The sequence below is a fragment of the Urocitellus parryii genome, chromosome 4 (assembly GCF_045843805.1).
Source record: "Urocitellus parryii isolate mUroPar1 chromosome 4, mUroPar1.hap1, whole genome shotgun sequence".
Taxonomy (NCBI): Eukaryota; Metazoa; Chordata; class Mammalia; order Rodentia; family Sciuridae; genus Urocitellus; species Urocitellus parryii.
The window spans coordinates 33,851,870-33,869,865 of NC_135534.1; the positions used below are offsets into that span (position 1 = coordinate 33,851,870).

General features: G+C 33.8%; 2 protein-coding genes across 10 annotated transcripts in view; one reads left to right on the forward strand and one right to left on the reverse strand.

Moving 5' to 3' along the window:
• The window catches only part of Elp4 (elongator acetyltransferase complex subunit 4), a 231,660-nt gene extending 225,153 nt beyond the window's left edge, over window positions 1-6,507 (reverse strand). For all 3 annotated transcript variants that reach the window (XM_026404399.2, XM_077797494.1, XM_077797493.1), the window contains exons 1-2: window positions 6,277-6,507; window positions 491-526 (exon numbers count right to left, since the gene is read on the reverse strand). In XM_026404399.2, coding sequence (XP_026260184.2) covers window positions 491-526; window positions 6,277-6,499 — 259 coding nt within the window. In that variant the 5' untranslated portion in view covers window positions 6,500-6,507. The remainder of the gene's footprint in view (window positions 1-490; window positions 527-6,276) is intronic.
• Window positions 6,508-6,659: 152 nt separating this feature from the next.
• Immp1l (inner mitochondrial membrane peptidase subunit 1) overlaps window positions 6,660-17,996 on the forward strand; it is a 74,679-nt gene continuing 63,342 nt past the window's right edge. Inside the window, exon 1 of one of the 7 annotated variants that reach the window (XM_026404141.2) lies at window positions 6,660-6,732. The gene's annotated coding sequence lies outside the window, so the exon portion shown is untranslated. Of the gene's footprint in view, window positions 6,766-7,748; window positions 7,768-17,996 lie in introns of those variants that run through there. The other 6 variants (XM_026404160.2, XM_026404120.2, XM_026404126.2 and 3 more) reach the window with 6 other exon arrangements.

Here is a 17,996-nt window from a genome sequence, read left to right on the forward strand (position 1 = left end):
CATTATCTTCTCCAATGCCATCCATTTACCTGCAAATGCCATAATTTTGTTCTTTTTTAATGCTGAGTAAAATTCCATTGTGTATATATGCCACATTTTTTTTTTATCCCCAGCCCTATTTTGTATTTTATTTAGGGACAGGGTCTCATTGAGTGTCTTAGCACCTCGCTGTTGCTGAGGTTGGCTTTGAACTCATGATTCTCCTGCCTCAACCTCCTGAGCCACTGGGATTACTGGTGTGTATTACCATATGTGGCAACTGGAAAGATTTTTAAGTTACATTTTCAGATATACTTGCCTAGTTCATTTCAAGTTCAGATCAACACTAAATTTAAATTAGAATTTAAGGCATTTTCTCTGTAATTCACCTTAACTTTTGTAGAATTAATACTTTAAATATTTAATTTCAGAATGAGAAAAACCATAAAAACCATGACACACAACAGAAAACTGATGATGAGGTAGAGCAAAGCATGTATTTTATACTAACCAATCAGAAGAACTGTTCCAACAGCTAAACCTCCACCTGGAAATGAAATAAACCACGAAGAAAATTAATCTACTGTTTGCATTATCTTTAGCATAAAAGTTAGGCTTTTATATATAGGACAGGTACTTCAATAACTTTAAAACTGCAGTTGTGAACAATATTTTTAATTACCTTTGCAATAGTTTGCTAAAGGTACTATTATGAAATAATTACATATTACATGTAATTATATACCACACATTACAATTATTTTCATAAAATACCATACTAGCCTCCTTTCTCTTGCAATAGAATCATGCAGCTTTCGACATAACTGGTTAAGCACTCCAAAAATGTTATATTTAGCAATTGCTATTAAATTAACTCAATAGCAAAGACCCAAATGTGCACAGTAACGTAACTACAGAAGAACAACATAGAAAAGAAAGGCTATTATAATGGAAATTTGAATTTAATATTTATCCTCAAATTTAGTAAGTCTTGAATAAAATTGATAATTAAAGCTAATTACTAAAAAATATGAACAACATATACACACTCTTGACATGCTTTAAATATATTTAGAATTTAAAATTCACAGTATTTTACCATTTCAAACAGAAAATGACAAATCGCAAAATACATTTCAATATTACCAGAACATTTTTTTTACATATCAAATGAAGAATACACAACTCAAATAGTGAATCATTTAAAATCATTTTAAGTTTTGGAAAACTAAAAGTATACCAAAAATTTGAGACAGTTCAATACTTTGTTCTTTGATTTGTAAAAGTATTAGTATTTATGATTAATATCTCAGATGTGATCAAATTAACTTTAGAGTTAAAAATATGAATGTTAAAGAAAAAGAGAAATATATTTAAAGTAAAATTTAAAAAGAAATTCTTCAAAATTGTTGGGCAAGAGAAGACAATATTATTAGTTTTTTGTGTATATGTATGTGCACAAAACTGTGAAAGAGACATTTAGAGTACCAATAAAACACTTTTCCTGAAAAAATTCTGTAGTGGAAGACATCATGTAGAAAAACTTAACTTGACATCTGGTAACATAGGTATACCCAAAATAAAATGAAATGTGGTTTATGCAGACTGAATTACACTTGAAATAAATTTTAAAACAATATGTAGAACATTTCACATTGTGAGAGAAGAAAAATTTAAAAAATTAGTACATGTACATATTTTAAGTTTAAGTGGATTTATTATAGAACTGAGTATATATTTTAATTTCACATCTAGGCACATTTCTTTATTATACCTTTAAAAGCTACAACAGACTAAGGAACTGTTCAGATGAAAATATTCACCTGAAATGCATGTGATGATAGCATTCATAAAGTATCAGAGCAAAAGGGTTTGCTTTTACAAAAGATTGGACTGAATGTTTAATTTCAGAGTTTGTGGCACATAGAGATCACTACTAACATTTTAAACATTTTACATTATTTTTCAATTGCTTACTTTCCTACCTTTTATTTGGAAAAATAAACATTTAATTTCCCTAAAGCCATTTTGTATAAGTTTAAAAAGATGAAATAAACAACAGAAATTGCAGTATCCTGGCTAGGGTAGGTAATATTTAAAAGTTCGCTGCCTTTCTTAATCTATTTCCTTAACCTATTTAGTTTTTTTTATATAACCTCCACTGAAACAGGACTTTTGAACATTCAAGGTAGGATGATAAGTTTCCTAATTAAATGAGGTAACACAAAGGACAGGTGTGTCTCCCAGAGAGGTATTCAATACAAGCCACCCTTGCCATTCTGGTAATTAATTTCAGATTAAAGATTCCACTAAAAGTTCATTGTTATTTGATATATGGTGATCTCTATAATAGTAATAATTACTAAGAATATGTCTCAATAATGAACTGGTTAAGTATAACATTATACAAACCTGACTAAACTAGGAAAATTATTTTCTGTAAAAAAACAATCCAAATGATCTTCTGTTCCTGAGTTTTCAGGAAAACACCACTCAAAAATCTCATGGTCATAAAAATTGTCATGTTTAGAAAAATTGAACATTACTTAAGATAACATAAAAATGTGACCTATCAAATGACTTTTTATCAGCCAAAATAATATCTTATCAGGACTTCCCTTATAAAAAGGCAAGTTTTCTTTTTTCCAAATGAGTTCTATTATGTATATTCATTCACTTGATTCAAATTTAAATTGGGTCTAGTAAGAGTAGGTCATTTTGAAAGCTGGTCATTGGGAAAGTTGTAACTTAAAATGAATTTAAAATAAAATTAATTTAAAGCTTTGAAAATCAAGCTTATGGTTTTTAAAATAGAAAAAAAAGATCTTGTGCTTTTGTTCTAACTCTAATGGGTAGAAGTTAATGATTTCAGTACTATTTTAAAGGGAGAAAAATAAATTCCACATATCACCCCAAACAAATTTGTAATTAAACTATAAATTTGGATAAATGAGGTCAAATTAATACACTAGAATATGGACCAGAGTGATATTTAAAAGTCAGAAGTGACAATACTTTATCCCAGTATTTTCCACCATATAAAGAAATAATTTTGCTTAAAATTATAGAAGGACGATTTTGGGAAAATGCAATTTAAAAATTAGTTCGTATCTTTTCCTTAGTCCACATTAATATCCTTAGGTACTTAAATCCATGCCACATCTCAAATTTAAGTTGAAGTTATTTTGTTAGCATGTCTACCTTTTCTTTCCTAAGAGTTATGAAACATCCTGATGACAGGTGATGACACAGTTATTGTCTGAGCAATATGGGAATCAAAATAAAGCTATTAACAGTGTTAATATTCTGTAGACTAAATCACATGAAACAGTTTTACCTAGTAATACAAAGGAATAGCTGTCTATATCAATTTCTAAAACATTACAACCAGGATTATGCTAAATATATAGTCTACACTCAAGGCATATTATTCCACACTACGATTAAGATATAGTAAAGGAAAGACCACTTTTTGAAATTGGTGCTGAAAATAGAAACTGTCATAACAGGCTTCTTCCAAAGAACTCTCCTTGGATTATTATTTACCTCAAATCCCTCTCTGCCATTTTCTTGACTGTCAATTTAATAAATTTGAACAAAAGAGTGGTAAGCTAGCCAAACCCACAATCACCATTCCTCAAGCATCTTCCGGTTTACACATACTTTCATTGGAAATTCTTAGAAGAGAAATGGAGCTCTATCTAACCCAGACCGTTTTATTTTCTGAAATATATGTGTGCTATTTATATAGTGTCCTTGATTAAGAAGTCTAAGAACTTAAAAATTTTAAGTGTTACCAACTTGAGAAACAAACCCAAATTTGACAATAAGGTGTCAGAACAAAAACAATATGATGACTAACAAACATTCAATTAGCCTGTGTGATACCTTTCAAATGTATCATGCATCTATACTTAAAATTACAATGATGTCATAGGGGCTGTAGTAAAATGTCCTTTCACTACATGGTTGTTCTAAGATAGTATTTACTTGTTACACAGTAGCTACACAATATATTTAGGCAGCAATCACAATGTCACAGTACAGTCTCATCTTTCTGATAACATCGTACTACCATTACATTTTATTATAATATGGCCATTAAATTAGTTTTGTCATAATCTGAGTAAAATACTATATTAGAATAAAAATATAGTTTAAATTGCTTATACTTGTGTGTATACATATTAGTAGCCAAATATCTCACTTTCCAAATCATATAAAATAAATCTGAAGTGTTTGCTCTCATGACCACACAAAACAGAAAATCAAAATACAAAAATGTCATTAATAAACTAACAACAATAGAAATACTTTTAGAGAAATTATTATTACAAATGTAATATTCCTATTATCCCAACTGTTCAACTTCTGTGCATTTTGAGAATGAATTGCTCAATGCAAAATATATTTGAAAATATCCAAAAACTTATACAGTTTCAATCATCCTAATGAACATGAATTTTTGCATAAGCTTGTATTTTAGCATAAACTTGAATCCTAGGGTTCTCCACACCCCAAACAAATCTGGAATTTTTAAAAATTACTGTTCAAGTTTATATTTTTGTAGAAACACATGTGGAAGGTGCTTTGAGTTCTCTTTTTTGGTGGGTGCTTGAAGACTATAATTAAATCACTGTTAGATTCAATGAATGGTCAAAATTCCTTGAAAACAAGTCCTCAAAAATATGAGATAGCTATTAATTCAGAACACTACATTTGAACCCTATAGATCAGCTCACATTGTCGCAAGTTATGTGACTGTTTATATTACTCCTAAATTTGCTTTTAGAAGTAACACCTAACTCCATCCTATGTGTTTCACAATCTCTTGTATGTTTTTTCCTGACAAATTATTTTTCTTTAACAAAAAATTTATGAAGAAACTACTAAGTTCTAGGAAATTTGCTAGGTACATTTTGTTACTTTAATGAGGAATTGAAGGCATGATGCCACATTTGTGGCCTTTTTATTTGGAGAGTAATAGTCATCAAGTGAATGAAACTGCAAATTTCCATTGAATTAAAAAATATACATATAAAATGACTAGGAATAGCTTTGAAGCTTTAAGTTCAAATATAGGAGGCTACCAAGTGAGGCTCACAGGGAGACAATGTGAAATGAATAGTTGCTAACTATATATTTTGAAAATACTTAAATTTATATAGAAATACTTGGGATCCAGTTAGTACTAAAAATAACAGAATCGAGAAGCCATACTCTTTTTCATAAGTTGCTTGTCTTGTTATGTACTTCTGCACTAAATGTTTGAAAAGCTTACCTTGCAGGGTGAAGGGGAGGGGCGGATTATGGAAAATGTCAAGTAGCAAGATAAGCAAATGCAGGGGCAATATATTACAATACTGCACCAGATATAACAGACACATACAATGAAAGCAGTAATGAAGTATAATAGACCAATTTTAACAAGGCAGCATTCAGACAGAAATTAATCAATAAACTTTATTAACACAGCATATACTTCCTACCAGGCTAATGTGGTCAACACTTTCAACATAACACTTATTAAACAAGCATACTCCTTCAGTAGGCTTTTCATGAAAACTTCCATAAATTATAAAGGAAAGTCTAGGAAACTGGACTTCTTCCCGTTAAGATGTGCATTAAATTAAAACCTACCCGTTGGTATTTAGCAGCAACCAACTCTGGGAAGCAAAATGTATATAGAAAAAAAAAAGTTTTAAAAATGCACATATTTAATGCAAACAGGAATTGAACCATCAAATTACAAAAGATGGCTTTAACTACTGAGTCAACATACATCTTTCATATACAGTCTTTTAAAAGCCAACCTGGTTTAAGATTTAAGGAAATAAGCAGCCTGGTGGTGAATGAGTGGGAAATACATTTTTCAGTATTTTTGACTAAAGCTCTTCTCTCACAAGGATAAAAACTTTGTACTTCAGTGCGAGCAGTGAGCTACTTGAGGTTGGCAGAGAGAGGGGTGTACTCAGATACCATGAGGGAGTCCTAGCTGAAAGCCTAACCATTTTCCATATAGTAAAGCTTCTCTTTCACTAGGAAGCCTATAGGGATCCCATCCTAATCTGAGAATGGGCTAATGGACAGAAGGCAAGAAGAGAGTAGGGGCATTAAAACGGGTTTGGTTAACAGCACTTAGAAATCTTGCATCCCTTCCTCCCCTTCCTCAAGCCAGGGCTCTCCTTTCCACGTCTCTGAGGGGGAACACTTGAGGGCGGGGATCAAGGTGGCTCTCCCGACAGGCCCCCTCCCTAAGTTTTCCCTCCGGTGAGCCCACATCCGTTCTGAACCGACCTAAGAGCTGGTCCAGGGCGGGGAGCCCAGTTGATACCAGCAGTTGTCCATTCCGCAACGACGGTCGCGTGCCCGCAATAGACACCAATCGAGGGCCGCTGCTCTCAGTCCCACCGGCTTTAGGACCCCTCCTCTGGAAACTGGTGATGTTGCTCTTTCGGGCTGCCTCTGCCACAGACTTGGTACTCGCCGCGCCCGAGCCGCAGGTTGCCTCTGCCGCCATCTTGGAGGCTCGTGCGCTGACCCAATAGGAGCCCTGGGAACTCAGGCAGCCGGCCTGTCAGAGTCAGCGCCTAACTCCCGCCTCTTCGCTCCGACCGTCGCTCCAGTAGCCAATAAGACTGAGAGGTCCCTCACGAGCCAACCAATCGCAAGGCGTATTGCTGAAAAGTGCGCAGACGTAAGGACGGAGGACTTCTGCGGAACCCAGGTGAGAAAGGCCCACCTGAGTCTTGGGTGAGTGTCTCCCCGGGTTCTTTGGGGCCAGAGGTGGGTAATGTCATTCTCCTTTCTTCTGGTATTCCTTGCTTTCATTCACGTTGAGTTAAAGAAAAGATTGGTGAAGCAAGAAGTCCTAAGGGCTTAATCAAGCCACTGATTAAGCTGGAGTTTACGTCTACCTTTCTCGATAGTAAAAAGGGGAGATATTTTCCCCCGACCCTTTCTCTTCTGATTTCTAAAGGAAGATCCGTTCAGTTCCTCATGAGGCTTTTTTCTTAATGATTGTCTTATCTCGAAAGGATTGTAACTGTTAACGAGTTGCTTGCTGACCGTCTGGGGTTAGTTCTTTAGTACTTAGTTGGGTTGGATGTTTGACTTTAGAGTGAAAAACTCTTGAACTTTGAGACGATTTTGTTTTCCTGTCTGATAAAATATACATCTTTGAGAAGTGCCCGCGAGAAGCTTTTGTTATTTTTAATTAGTGCTTCTGGAAATCTTGGAGCGTCTTTCTATAAGCGGTGTGAATGACAAGTGTTACTCTGACAACCTTGTTCACACATTTAATTGTGGTTTGCTGTTATAAAGCAGCTGCAGATAATAGACAATACTTCAGTTCTCTTTTAAAAAAAAACCCTGATATTAGATGTGTAGTTCTAGTAATTTGTGATCTCTAGTAATTTGTGAATCTTTCTTATTACAGTGTAAATTTTATATGTAAAAAAGAAACATGTAATTTAGAGCTATGTTTTGGATTTAATTTTTTTTTAATTTTCAAATCAGATGTGGGGGTTGGGAGTGGGTGTTTTTAAAAGGCATTCATGATTGACAGATGGCCAAACTTTAAAAAGAACTCCAAAATCACCCCTGTACCACTGATTACTCTTAACTCTGACCAATGATCTATGATAACTTTTATGTGTTTTCTTTTACTTTGTTTTGAGGGTCAAGGATCTCTAACAAGTTGTCCAGACTGACCTCCAGCTCTTGGGCTTAAGTGATTCTCCTGCCCTCAGCCTCCTAAGTAGGCTGGAGATGTGGCTCAGTGGTCAAGTGAGTGCCCTTGAGTTCAATCTCTGGTATCCCCCCACAACCCCCCCCCCAAAAAAAAAACAATAGATTATTTTACATTTGAGAAAGCTTTGCTGTGAAGTAGAACAGAGGAAGATGGTAAAGGTTTGGGGAAAGGTTTTTTTTTTTTAATTCTTTTTATTCTAATTTGTTATATATGATAGCAGAATGCATTACAATTCATATTATAGATATAGAGCACAAGTTTTCATATCTCTGGTTGTATACAAAGTATATTCACACCATTCGTGTCTTGATACATGTACTTTGAATAATGATGTCCATCTTGTTTCACCATCATTTCTAACCCCATGTCCTCTTCCTTTCTTTCCCTCCCCTTTGCCCTATCTAGAGTTCCTCTATTCCTCCCATACTCCCCCTCCCTCCCCACTATGAAGCAGCCTCCTTATATCAGATAAACATTTGGCATTTGGTTTTTTGAGATTGGCTTTGCTTAGCATCATCTTCTCCAACTCTATCCATTTACCTAAAAATGCCAGTGTTTTTATTCACTTTTTTTGCTGAGTAATATTCCATTGTGCATATATACCACAATTTTTTTATCCATACATCTGCTGAAGGGCGTCTGGGTTGCTTCCACAATTTAGGTATTGTGAATTGTGCTGCAGTAAACATTGATGTGGCTGTGCCCCTGAGGTATGCTGTTCAACAACTATATGAAAAAGTGTTCATCATCTCTAGCAAGTAGAGAAATGCAAATCAAAAGTGCTCTAAGATTTCATCTCACTCCAGTCAGAATGGCAGCTATTAAGAATACAAACAACAATAAGAGTTGGCAAGGATGTAGGGAAAAAGGCACACTCATACGTTGCTGGTGGGACTGCAAATTGGTACAGCCAATATGGAAAGCAGTATGGAGATTCCTTGGAAAACTGGGAATGGAACCACCATTTGACCCAGCTATCCCTATCATTGGTCTATATCCAAAGGGGAAAGGTTTTGTTGATGTGTGTAAGAAAGTGATAGAGAGGAAATAGAGTATGTAATGGTACTGGAAAGAGATTCTATAAAATTGATAAAGGACCTGAATGAGATAGAAGGAATGGAATTGAATCATGAGAGAGATCACTGTTTGAAAAGAGGAGGCACAAAGGTATAAATGAAAATAAGATTTTTTCCTCTTCATTTCTGCTGTTAAATCTTGAGTCCCTTAAGATCATTTTCTCTTTATTGTATATTCTATTTCATTTAACCCCAATTTCAATCACCATTTATATGTTAATGATTAATATATTTGTAATGCATTTCAATTCTCTGACCTACAGAATCAAAACTTTCAGGCTGGGGTTATGGCTTAATGGTACAGCGCTTGCCTAGCATGTGTGAGGCACCACATACTCTATGTACTTTCTTTGTCCCTTGAATTGGTGGGATCTCAAACTCATAATGTCCCATCTGAATCTCATCTAGTGAATTTTATCTCAGTAAGTGATAGAAGCAAATGTAGGATTAGTTGCCTATGCTAAGGAACTTTGGGGGATCCAATTCCTCTTTTGTACCTCATTATCTCATTTTACCATATACAGTCCATTACTAAAATCTATGGGTGTTACTTCTTAAGAGCTCTTCAATTCATTCTGGAGTGTTAAATGTTCATCTTTGATCTGAAGTCCATTCTTCTCATTCAAGAGCTGAACTGATCTTTTCAAAATAGAAGTCTGATCATATAAAAAGAAAATATTTTAAGGATGTGCCTACAGTTCTTGCTAACTGTCTCTTTAGCCACATCAGTATAAATTCCCTTACTCTTTGAATTATAGCATTCATTCAGTCTCCTGTATTCATCATGTTGCCTTCCTCTTGAAGGCCAATAGTGAACTTATTCTTTAAATTTCACTTTTACCTAGATGTCCTCAATAAAGCCATCTCACCATGCATCAGAGTGATATTAACCATTATAATAATCTCAGTTTTTAATTACATTCTGCTGGCAACCAATTTAAGGTACACCAGAAAACATAATGGGCATGGTAAGCAACTAGCACCTCATGACCTAAAGGGGCTCCCCTTCTGTCATGTTTTCAGCCCTAGGGTCCATATTACAGTAGTGTCAATGCAGGTAAAGTGTATAAGACAGTTTTTGAAGGCTTATTACTAGTCCTCCTGTTATTCTGGCAACATATTTGAAGGAATGAAGTTTAAGGTCATTCCTGCACAGAGGGAGTCCTGGACCTCTGGTAATGTTTTTTACCTTTTTCCTGCCACTGTACTTAAAAAAGGAAACCACAATTCTGACTGCTAACATCATAGTTTTGTTTTACTTGATGTTTTACATTATAGTATGTACACTTATATTTGACTTCTTTTGATCAATCAATGTGAAAGGATCCTCCTAATGTGTATAGTTGAGAATGATTTATTCTTATTGTTCTATAGTACTTTATAAGTGTATTATAATTAATTACCCATTCTGCTGTTGAAAGTAATTTGTATAGTTTCCCATTTGTAATCAAGTGTTTTTCCAACATGATTTTGCCAAGTTTTACTAGGCGTGTTTGAGAATTTCAGTTGTTATTCATCCTTAACAACACTTAATGTTTGCTCTCTTCATTTTAACCATTCTGTGAGGGTTGTGGTATAACATTGTCATTAGGATTTGGACTGATGAAATTGAGCACCTGTTCCCATATTTGTTGGCTATTTGGGAGACCACCTTTGTGAAGTGTCTATCCATGACTGCTAATTTTAAAATTTTTTATTTTATTTCTTTCCTGTAAGGATTTGTAGGACTTTAAAAAAATATTTCCAATATTCTGGCATCAATGCTTTCTTAATGTATTTTGTGGCTAGGTTTGCCTACTCCAAGATTCTGAAGATGACCTCTTATGTTTTCTTCTAAAAGCCCCGCTGTGTAATTTTAAACATTTATATCTACTATCTGTTAGAACAAAATTTTGTTGTGTGTGTTTGGTGTGAGGTAGGAGTAAAGGTGCATTTGTTTTTCTTATATACCCTGTTGACTAGCACTGTTTATTGAAAAAGATAATTCTTTCTCTGCAATATTCCCTCATTACTTTTTAGTAAGTAAAGCCATACATAATTAGATTTCTTTCTAGATTCTATATTCCATTAGTTAATTTGTGGTCCTAGAGTTCTTCAGAAGGATGGCTTATTATTTCTCAGAGTTTCAGTCACACTGAACAATCTTCCAAATTAAATCAGTGAACATTGCAAACTCACTCCATAAAATGGCTGTCCATTTTTAGGACTTTGACTCCACAGCAAAATCTGTTTCTATCATCAAATGTGTAGGGTCTTACTTTGTGTCCTTTGTCTAGATTTATTACCTAAAGGATAGAGGGTCTGTTCTGAGCCTTTTTTTCTGGTACGTTTTGAGTATTGGAAGCAGTTCTTAGTATCTTTTTAGTGACTATAGTGAGGTTTTCTTTTTTTCTATTAGTTTTACTAGGGATTTAAAATTTTCATTATCCTTTAAAAAAACCCAACTTTTAAATTTTTGTTTTTGGGTTTTCTGTTTACTATTTTATCAGTTATTGCACTTTTTATTTTCCTCCCTCTAGATTCCTTGGTTTTGATTTGCTGAGGTTTTGGTTCTTTTTTTCCAATAGAAGTTTAATTCTTTGATTTTCTGCTGTCTATTCTACTAGACTACATATAGTAAGAATGTCATTTTCTCTAAGCACTTTTAGCATTTAATCTTTCATCATTTATTTAAAAGTATTTTCTAATTTTCATTTTGATTTCCTCTTTAATACATGAATTATTTAGGATAATTTAAGAGTGTTGATATCCTGAATTATATTGGATTCCAGCCAAGTGGGTGGTAAACCAGGACTGTCTAGCATAAATGAGTACTTATATTCATCTTAATTTTGGTGGATTTTAAAATACAAATAGAAGACTCGGGAATTTAAATTAAAATTTAAAAACCATTGCATACTCAGACTTTGCACTGTTAAATGCAATAAAGCAAATGTGCCAAACAATAAACATCCTTTGGTTCTAAAAGATTTGTCAAGTTAGTGTATCTATAGAAATAATAAAGCTGAAAAAGACAGTTTAAATGGTATACACTGAAAATTTTTAGTGGTTTCATAAAATAATTATAAAAGTAGAATGGACTAGTATTCATAAATTTTTAATCTGAGATTTTTCTTTATATTGTACAATGAGAAATTAAACAACAGCTAACTGGTACTCCTTTTACATGTCAACTTAAATCTCGTAGGCATAAAGCTACTGTGCTAATCTTAGCATGTGTGATGTTCTAATTATTGTGGACATTTCTGCTGAAATGTTATCCATTTCCCTTCAGTTTGAATAATTATGAGAGCTCAGGAATATGTCAAGTATTTAAAACCATTTCATATGAATCTTTTATACGTCACATTTCCTAAATTTGCATGAAGAATCCTACAGGCTAGTAAAGATTTCCTTTGAAGAAATATATAATCATGGACCATTGGATAGTATTAACAGAGAGTAATATATTATTTTGACTTCTATTTCTCAATTTAGAGTCTGGCTATGATATATGTTTGTGATCAGTCTTTGAAGGATGAGATATAAATGAGAAATTGTAAGAAACATTTTCATTAACCAAATTGGAGCTGTGTACTACACAATTAAAAAATATAATTCATAGCTTTTCTTCTGTATAATTATTCTACCTCTCTTTGAGTTGTGTTTTCTTAGGAAATGCTTTTTAAAATTATTTTAAAATTCAATAGCATTTAATTGCATTGTCAATATTGAATTCTTTTATAATTTCTTCCATATTGTGGTGATAGTTTCTTATTTGTAATGCTATATCTTTGATATTCCCCTCAATTCATGTTTTTCCTTTCTGATTAATTTTGAATTTTTTAAAAGGTCTGTTTTAGTGGTATTTTCAAAGAATAAGGTGTTAGATTCATGCATTAATTATTTTAATTTCTAATGTCAATAATTTTTATCTTTTTTTGAATTTATTTCTCCTTCGCTCCTCTTAAGTTTTATTTTTTACTATAGATCTTTTAAAAACAGTAGTTAAACTGCAGTCCCAGTACTTTTTTGTGGTAATTCCAGATGAGTCCTGTCTTTTAGAACTTCTTGAGTTGATGAAGAAGTCTTATATCTTCATTGTCCAGTAAATACCATTGATCATGCGTGACTATTATGCACTTGAAATATAACTACTGTAAATAAAGAACTGGACTTTAAATCTTGTTTAATTTTAATTATCCAAATTTAAACATCTGTTTGTGGCTAGTACTATATTAAAGTGCAGTTTTAGATCAAGATTTGGCAAACTTTTTCTGTAGAAGTCAAAATAATAAATATTTGGGGTTTTGTAATTCATATGGTTTGTGTTGCAGCCCCCCACAAAAGCAGTCACACAATGTATAAACAAATGAGCATAATTGTGTTGTAGTAAACCATGTGTATCACAGCAGGGTTTGCTGGATTTGGCTTCTGCCCTCCAGTTTGACAGGCTATGCCCTAGATCTTAGATGTGTCTGCGCGTCTGTGTATTTTTATTTTTCTACTTCTGTATTCTCTGGGTTCCTTCAGTTATTTTTTCTTCCTTTGTTTGTGTGAGTGGCAGGAGCAGGGTGGATGGATTCTGTCTCTTTTCCTATAATTTTGTTTTTGTTGACAGACTGTTATTTTATTTATATGTGGTGCTGAGAATTAAACCCAGCGCCTCACACATGCTAGGCAAGTGCTCTACCACTAAACTACAGTCCCAGCCCTCCTGTAACTTTTTAAGGAAGATTATTACTCCTTTCAATGCCTCCTGTGTGTTTTTTCAAATTTTCTTCAGCTTTTCTGTTTTTTGGTATATTGGTGGAAGTGGCACTCTCTATTAAATTTGATGAAACTGTTATTCTCTTATTCTATTCTAATCTCTTTTATTCTGTTCTCTCATATGCCTCTGGTTTTATAAATGCGACATCTTTCCAGAATCTCTGAACATGGTAAATAATTCTTTTTTTTTCTACTTTTTGAATTTCTTTTGCTTTTTCCAAGGTTGCTTGTTTTTATCATAAGCATTCTTTTTCATGATTGTGTTTTTCCTGAATGTTGATGATCCTTGGTTATCCATTCATGTTAATAAATGAAAGACCAATTGAATGATATGGGTACTGGAATGGGTTTTCTCTTCCTTGTTTTCCCAAGAAATCTTAATTTAAATGGGAAAGAAAAAAAAAAAAAGACTGACAGGGAGTTGTTTATTGGTTGGTAGGTCTAATTTCTTGGTATGCTTTGCTCCACAGTGGATAAGCCGGGAAGAAACAGGCTAATTCCTTCTGTAGTAGCTAAATAAGAAAGACAATATTCTAATTTTCCAATCTTCATACTTTGCAGACCAAATTTCTTTCAGACCAGTTTTCTGTTTAGACTACTATCCTCCCTTATTCTGAACTAGCACAGGACCTCTTGAGGCCATGAAAAGAAAAGTTACACCTTCCCTGAAATAGTATCATGTATTTGTGTTTGGCATAAGTAGGCACACTTTTCTGGGACCAGATAGTAAATATTTTGGGTTTAGCAACTAATGAGGTCTTTTTTGCAGCTATTGAACTTTGCTATGGGAAAGCAGCCATAGACAGCATTAGCAAATGAGTAAGTCTGTTTTAAAAACACTTTATTTATGAATGCTAAAACTTGAATTTCATATGGTTTTCACATGTCCCAAAATGTTCTATTTTTTACTTTTAGCCATTTAGAAGTGTAAAAAACTATGACTTTTTTTTTTTTTTATCTTGACATAAAAAAGTAAAAGATGAGCTGGAAGATTTGCCCACATGAACCATTGTTTGCCAGCCTCTGTACTGGACTATTGTTCTCTCCACTCTATTACTCTGATTTCATATGCTCTATCTTGTCGAAAGCCTTCAAAATCTCTAATTCATGATTTTCACATTCTTTTTCAGTATTTATTTCTAGTTATTTTTTGAAAATTTGCTATCATAAAAGAGAAGACTGGAGGTGACATGGAAATTACTGCTAGTGGGCATTGATTACAATTTTGGGGTGACAAAAATGTTTTAAAATTTATTGTGGTGATGATTGCATAACCACAAATATAGTAAAGTACATTGAATGTTACACTGCTTTAAATAGGTGAACTGCATGATAAATGAAATGTGAATTATATCTCAATAAACCTTTTTTGGTGGTGGTAAATGTATCATCATTTCAGCTCAATTTTTAAACGGAATAATGGTAAATTTATGTCATTTTGAACTAAAATTCCCATTAGACTTCAAACTGGGTGGGGTGTGGGAGACAAGTGTAAAGGCAAAAATGTAAAATATCTTTAGAATCTTTTTCAGTAGCTCCATTCCTATACTCATGAGGTATAATTAATAATAATAATTGTTTTGCAGAGGGTATATTATGACTCAGATAATGTTTTTAATATTTTAATATACAATGCCCACATGATTTTACAGATGCATAAGTTGGGGAATTAACTAAATCACATAAAGGATAAGTAATTTGCTTTTGGTCACCATAGCTTATAAGTTGTAAAGCTAGGATTCCCAGTAGAGAGAGCTAGTCTGTCTGACACCAAATCTATTTCGTCTCCACTATTCCTTCTGAGCTCAAACTCAGCCTTAATTCCCTTCTCAAAGTAGATCTTTGTTTAGCCAATTTATGACTGTTAGCATTGCATGTATTTGCCTTGCTACATAAGGTATATATTCAGAATGATTAGTATGATGAGAAAATATGAGGTGAAAGCAACTGGGGTAGTAAGTGGGACATCTTTAGCCCAGAAGTGAATAATGCTGACCTTTTTAATCTTGTGAAAGAGAAATTAGACCTCTTTGTTTCTCTATGGCAAATGATTTTTTTTCTTTATATTTTTGTTTTTTTCTGTATTTTTCATTAGTGCATTATAGTCATACATAATGATGGGATTTGTTATATATTCTTCCAGGCACACAATATAATAATATAATTTGAACAATATAATTCCCTGTTGGGGTTTTTAGTCCTGTTCCCTCCTTACCTGCAGGAGAGATAGGGAGAACACCACTCCGCCAGGAGGAGCCAAGAAAGGAGAGGGCAGATTGACCACTGGCACCCAGCTCTCCCTCACCGCCTAAGGGAGACCAGTCAAGGCTGGAGCTCCTTTATTGACGAAGCACACACAGCTAATATAAGGCACAGGAGCCAATCAGGATAAAGGTCAGCAGGGTGAGGGGAGTTCACGTGTACACCCATTCTACAGGCAGTAAGGGGAGACACGAGCTGTCCATGAGGGCGGAAGGGTTCTGAGCCTATCCTAGCGGTGGTCGGATTTTTCCTCACAACCCAGGGTATTGCCTTCTGGCTGATTGCAAGGCACCATCTTAGCCATGTGTGGCCCCAAGACCAGGAAGAGAACATTAGTCTGCAAGTTAGGTTTCCTTTTCTCCATCGTAGGTTTCTATTTCTCTGATGTCACGTGCCCTACAATTCCCTAGTATTTCTTCTTTCCCTATTCTCTCTCCCCTGACCCCATTTCTAGAGCAGAGAAATTTCAATTTCAGCTGAGACTGAAGAACTTTTTATTAGGGTGGTTCAGCACTAAAATTTATGTTGATAACAAAAAACTCTTTAGAATTTTAATTTTATGATTTTACTTTTTATATTTTTCATTCCCTTAAATGAAAGGTTTAAAACACTTTTAAAGGCCATTTTATTTTATAATTTTTCCATTCTTCAAAAATGTGAGATTTGGCCAGGTGCGGTGATGCACGCCTGTAATTCCACTGGCTTGGGAGGCTGAGGCAGGAGGATTGCAAGTTCAAAGCCAGACTCAGCAAAAGTGGGGCACTAAGCAACTTAGTGAGACCCTGTCTCTAAATAAAATACAAAATAGGGCTGGGGATGTGTCTCAGTGGCCAAGTGCCCCTGAGTTCAATTCCCGGTACCCCACCACCACCAAAAAGCGAGATTTTAAAATCTCTTATTTATTTATTTATTTATTTATTTATCTATCTATTTATTTATTTATTTTTGCATTGCTTCTGATCTAACCTAGGACCTCACACACATTAGGTAAGTGCGGTACAACTGAGCTATAACCCAGTCCTTGAAAATAATGTTATGGTTAATTTTGTATTCTAAGGCAAAAAAATTTTAAAAGGAAAACAAAGCATATTTCCTTTTTCTCTTTACATTTCCTAAATAAATTCACCTGAAAATTAATGAATTGCTGTCATATATGATGAATGTTTTCCCTCAACGAGTGTTGGAATATGTTTTTGTCAGCTCTTTGAGCTTGCTCAAGGTCTTGAGTCCCTTAAGGAAAAATTTTCTTTTGTGAAAAAATACTCATAAAATCCCCCCTTTTAATAATTTTAAGTGTACAGTTCAGTGGCATTAAGTGTATTTATAGTGTTACATAATCATTGCCATTATTCCCAGATTTTCATCATCCCAGTCAGAAACAGTATACTTAATGAGTAAAAACTGCTTATTCCCCATTTACCCCAACCTCTGATAACATCTATTCTATCTTGTGTCTTTTGCTGGATCATATGACAATTCTATGATTACCTTTTTAAGGTACTACCAAATTGTTTCCCTTAGAGATTTCCCTTAGAGATGCACCATTTTGCGTTCCTACCAAGATAGCATTCAAGTTCCATTTTCTCCATGTCCTCATCAGTATTTATTTTCTATTTTTTGGTAATAGCTTTGTAATGATGGTCAAGTGATATCTCATTGTGATTTTAATTTGCATTTCCCTAATGAGTAAGGATGTTGAATATCTTTTCATATGCTTATTGACCATATGTATGTCATCCTTAGAGAAATGTCTTTTCTTGTCCTTTATTTACTTTTTAATTGGTTTTGTTGTTGAGTTGTAGGGATTCTTTATGTATTCTGTTCATTAATCCCTTATCAGATAATTATATGTAAATATCTGTTTCCATTTTATGGGTTGCATTTTTACTGTCTTGATATGGTATTCATTGATTATCAAAAGATTTTTAATTTTAATGAAGTCCAATTTATTTTTTCTTTTGTTTTTTGGATCAAGGAAATCACTGCCAAATCCAATGTCACTGAAACTTTGCCCTGTGTTTTTTCCGAAGAGTCTCATAGTTTTCACTCTTAGGATTAGGTTTCTGATCCATTTTTAGTAAATTTTTATATATATTATAAGGTAAAGGTACAATTTCATTCTTTTGCATGTTGATATCTAGTTTTCTCAACACCATTTTTTGAAAAGACTGTCCTTT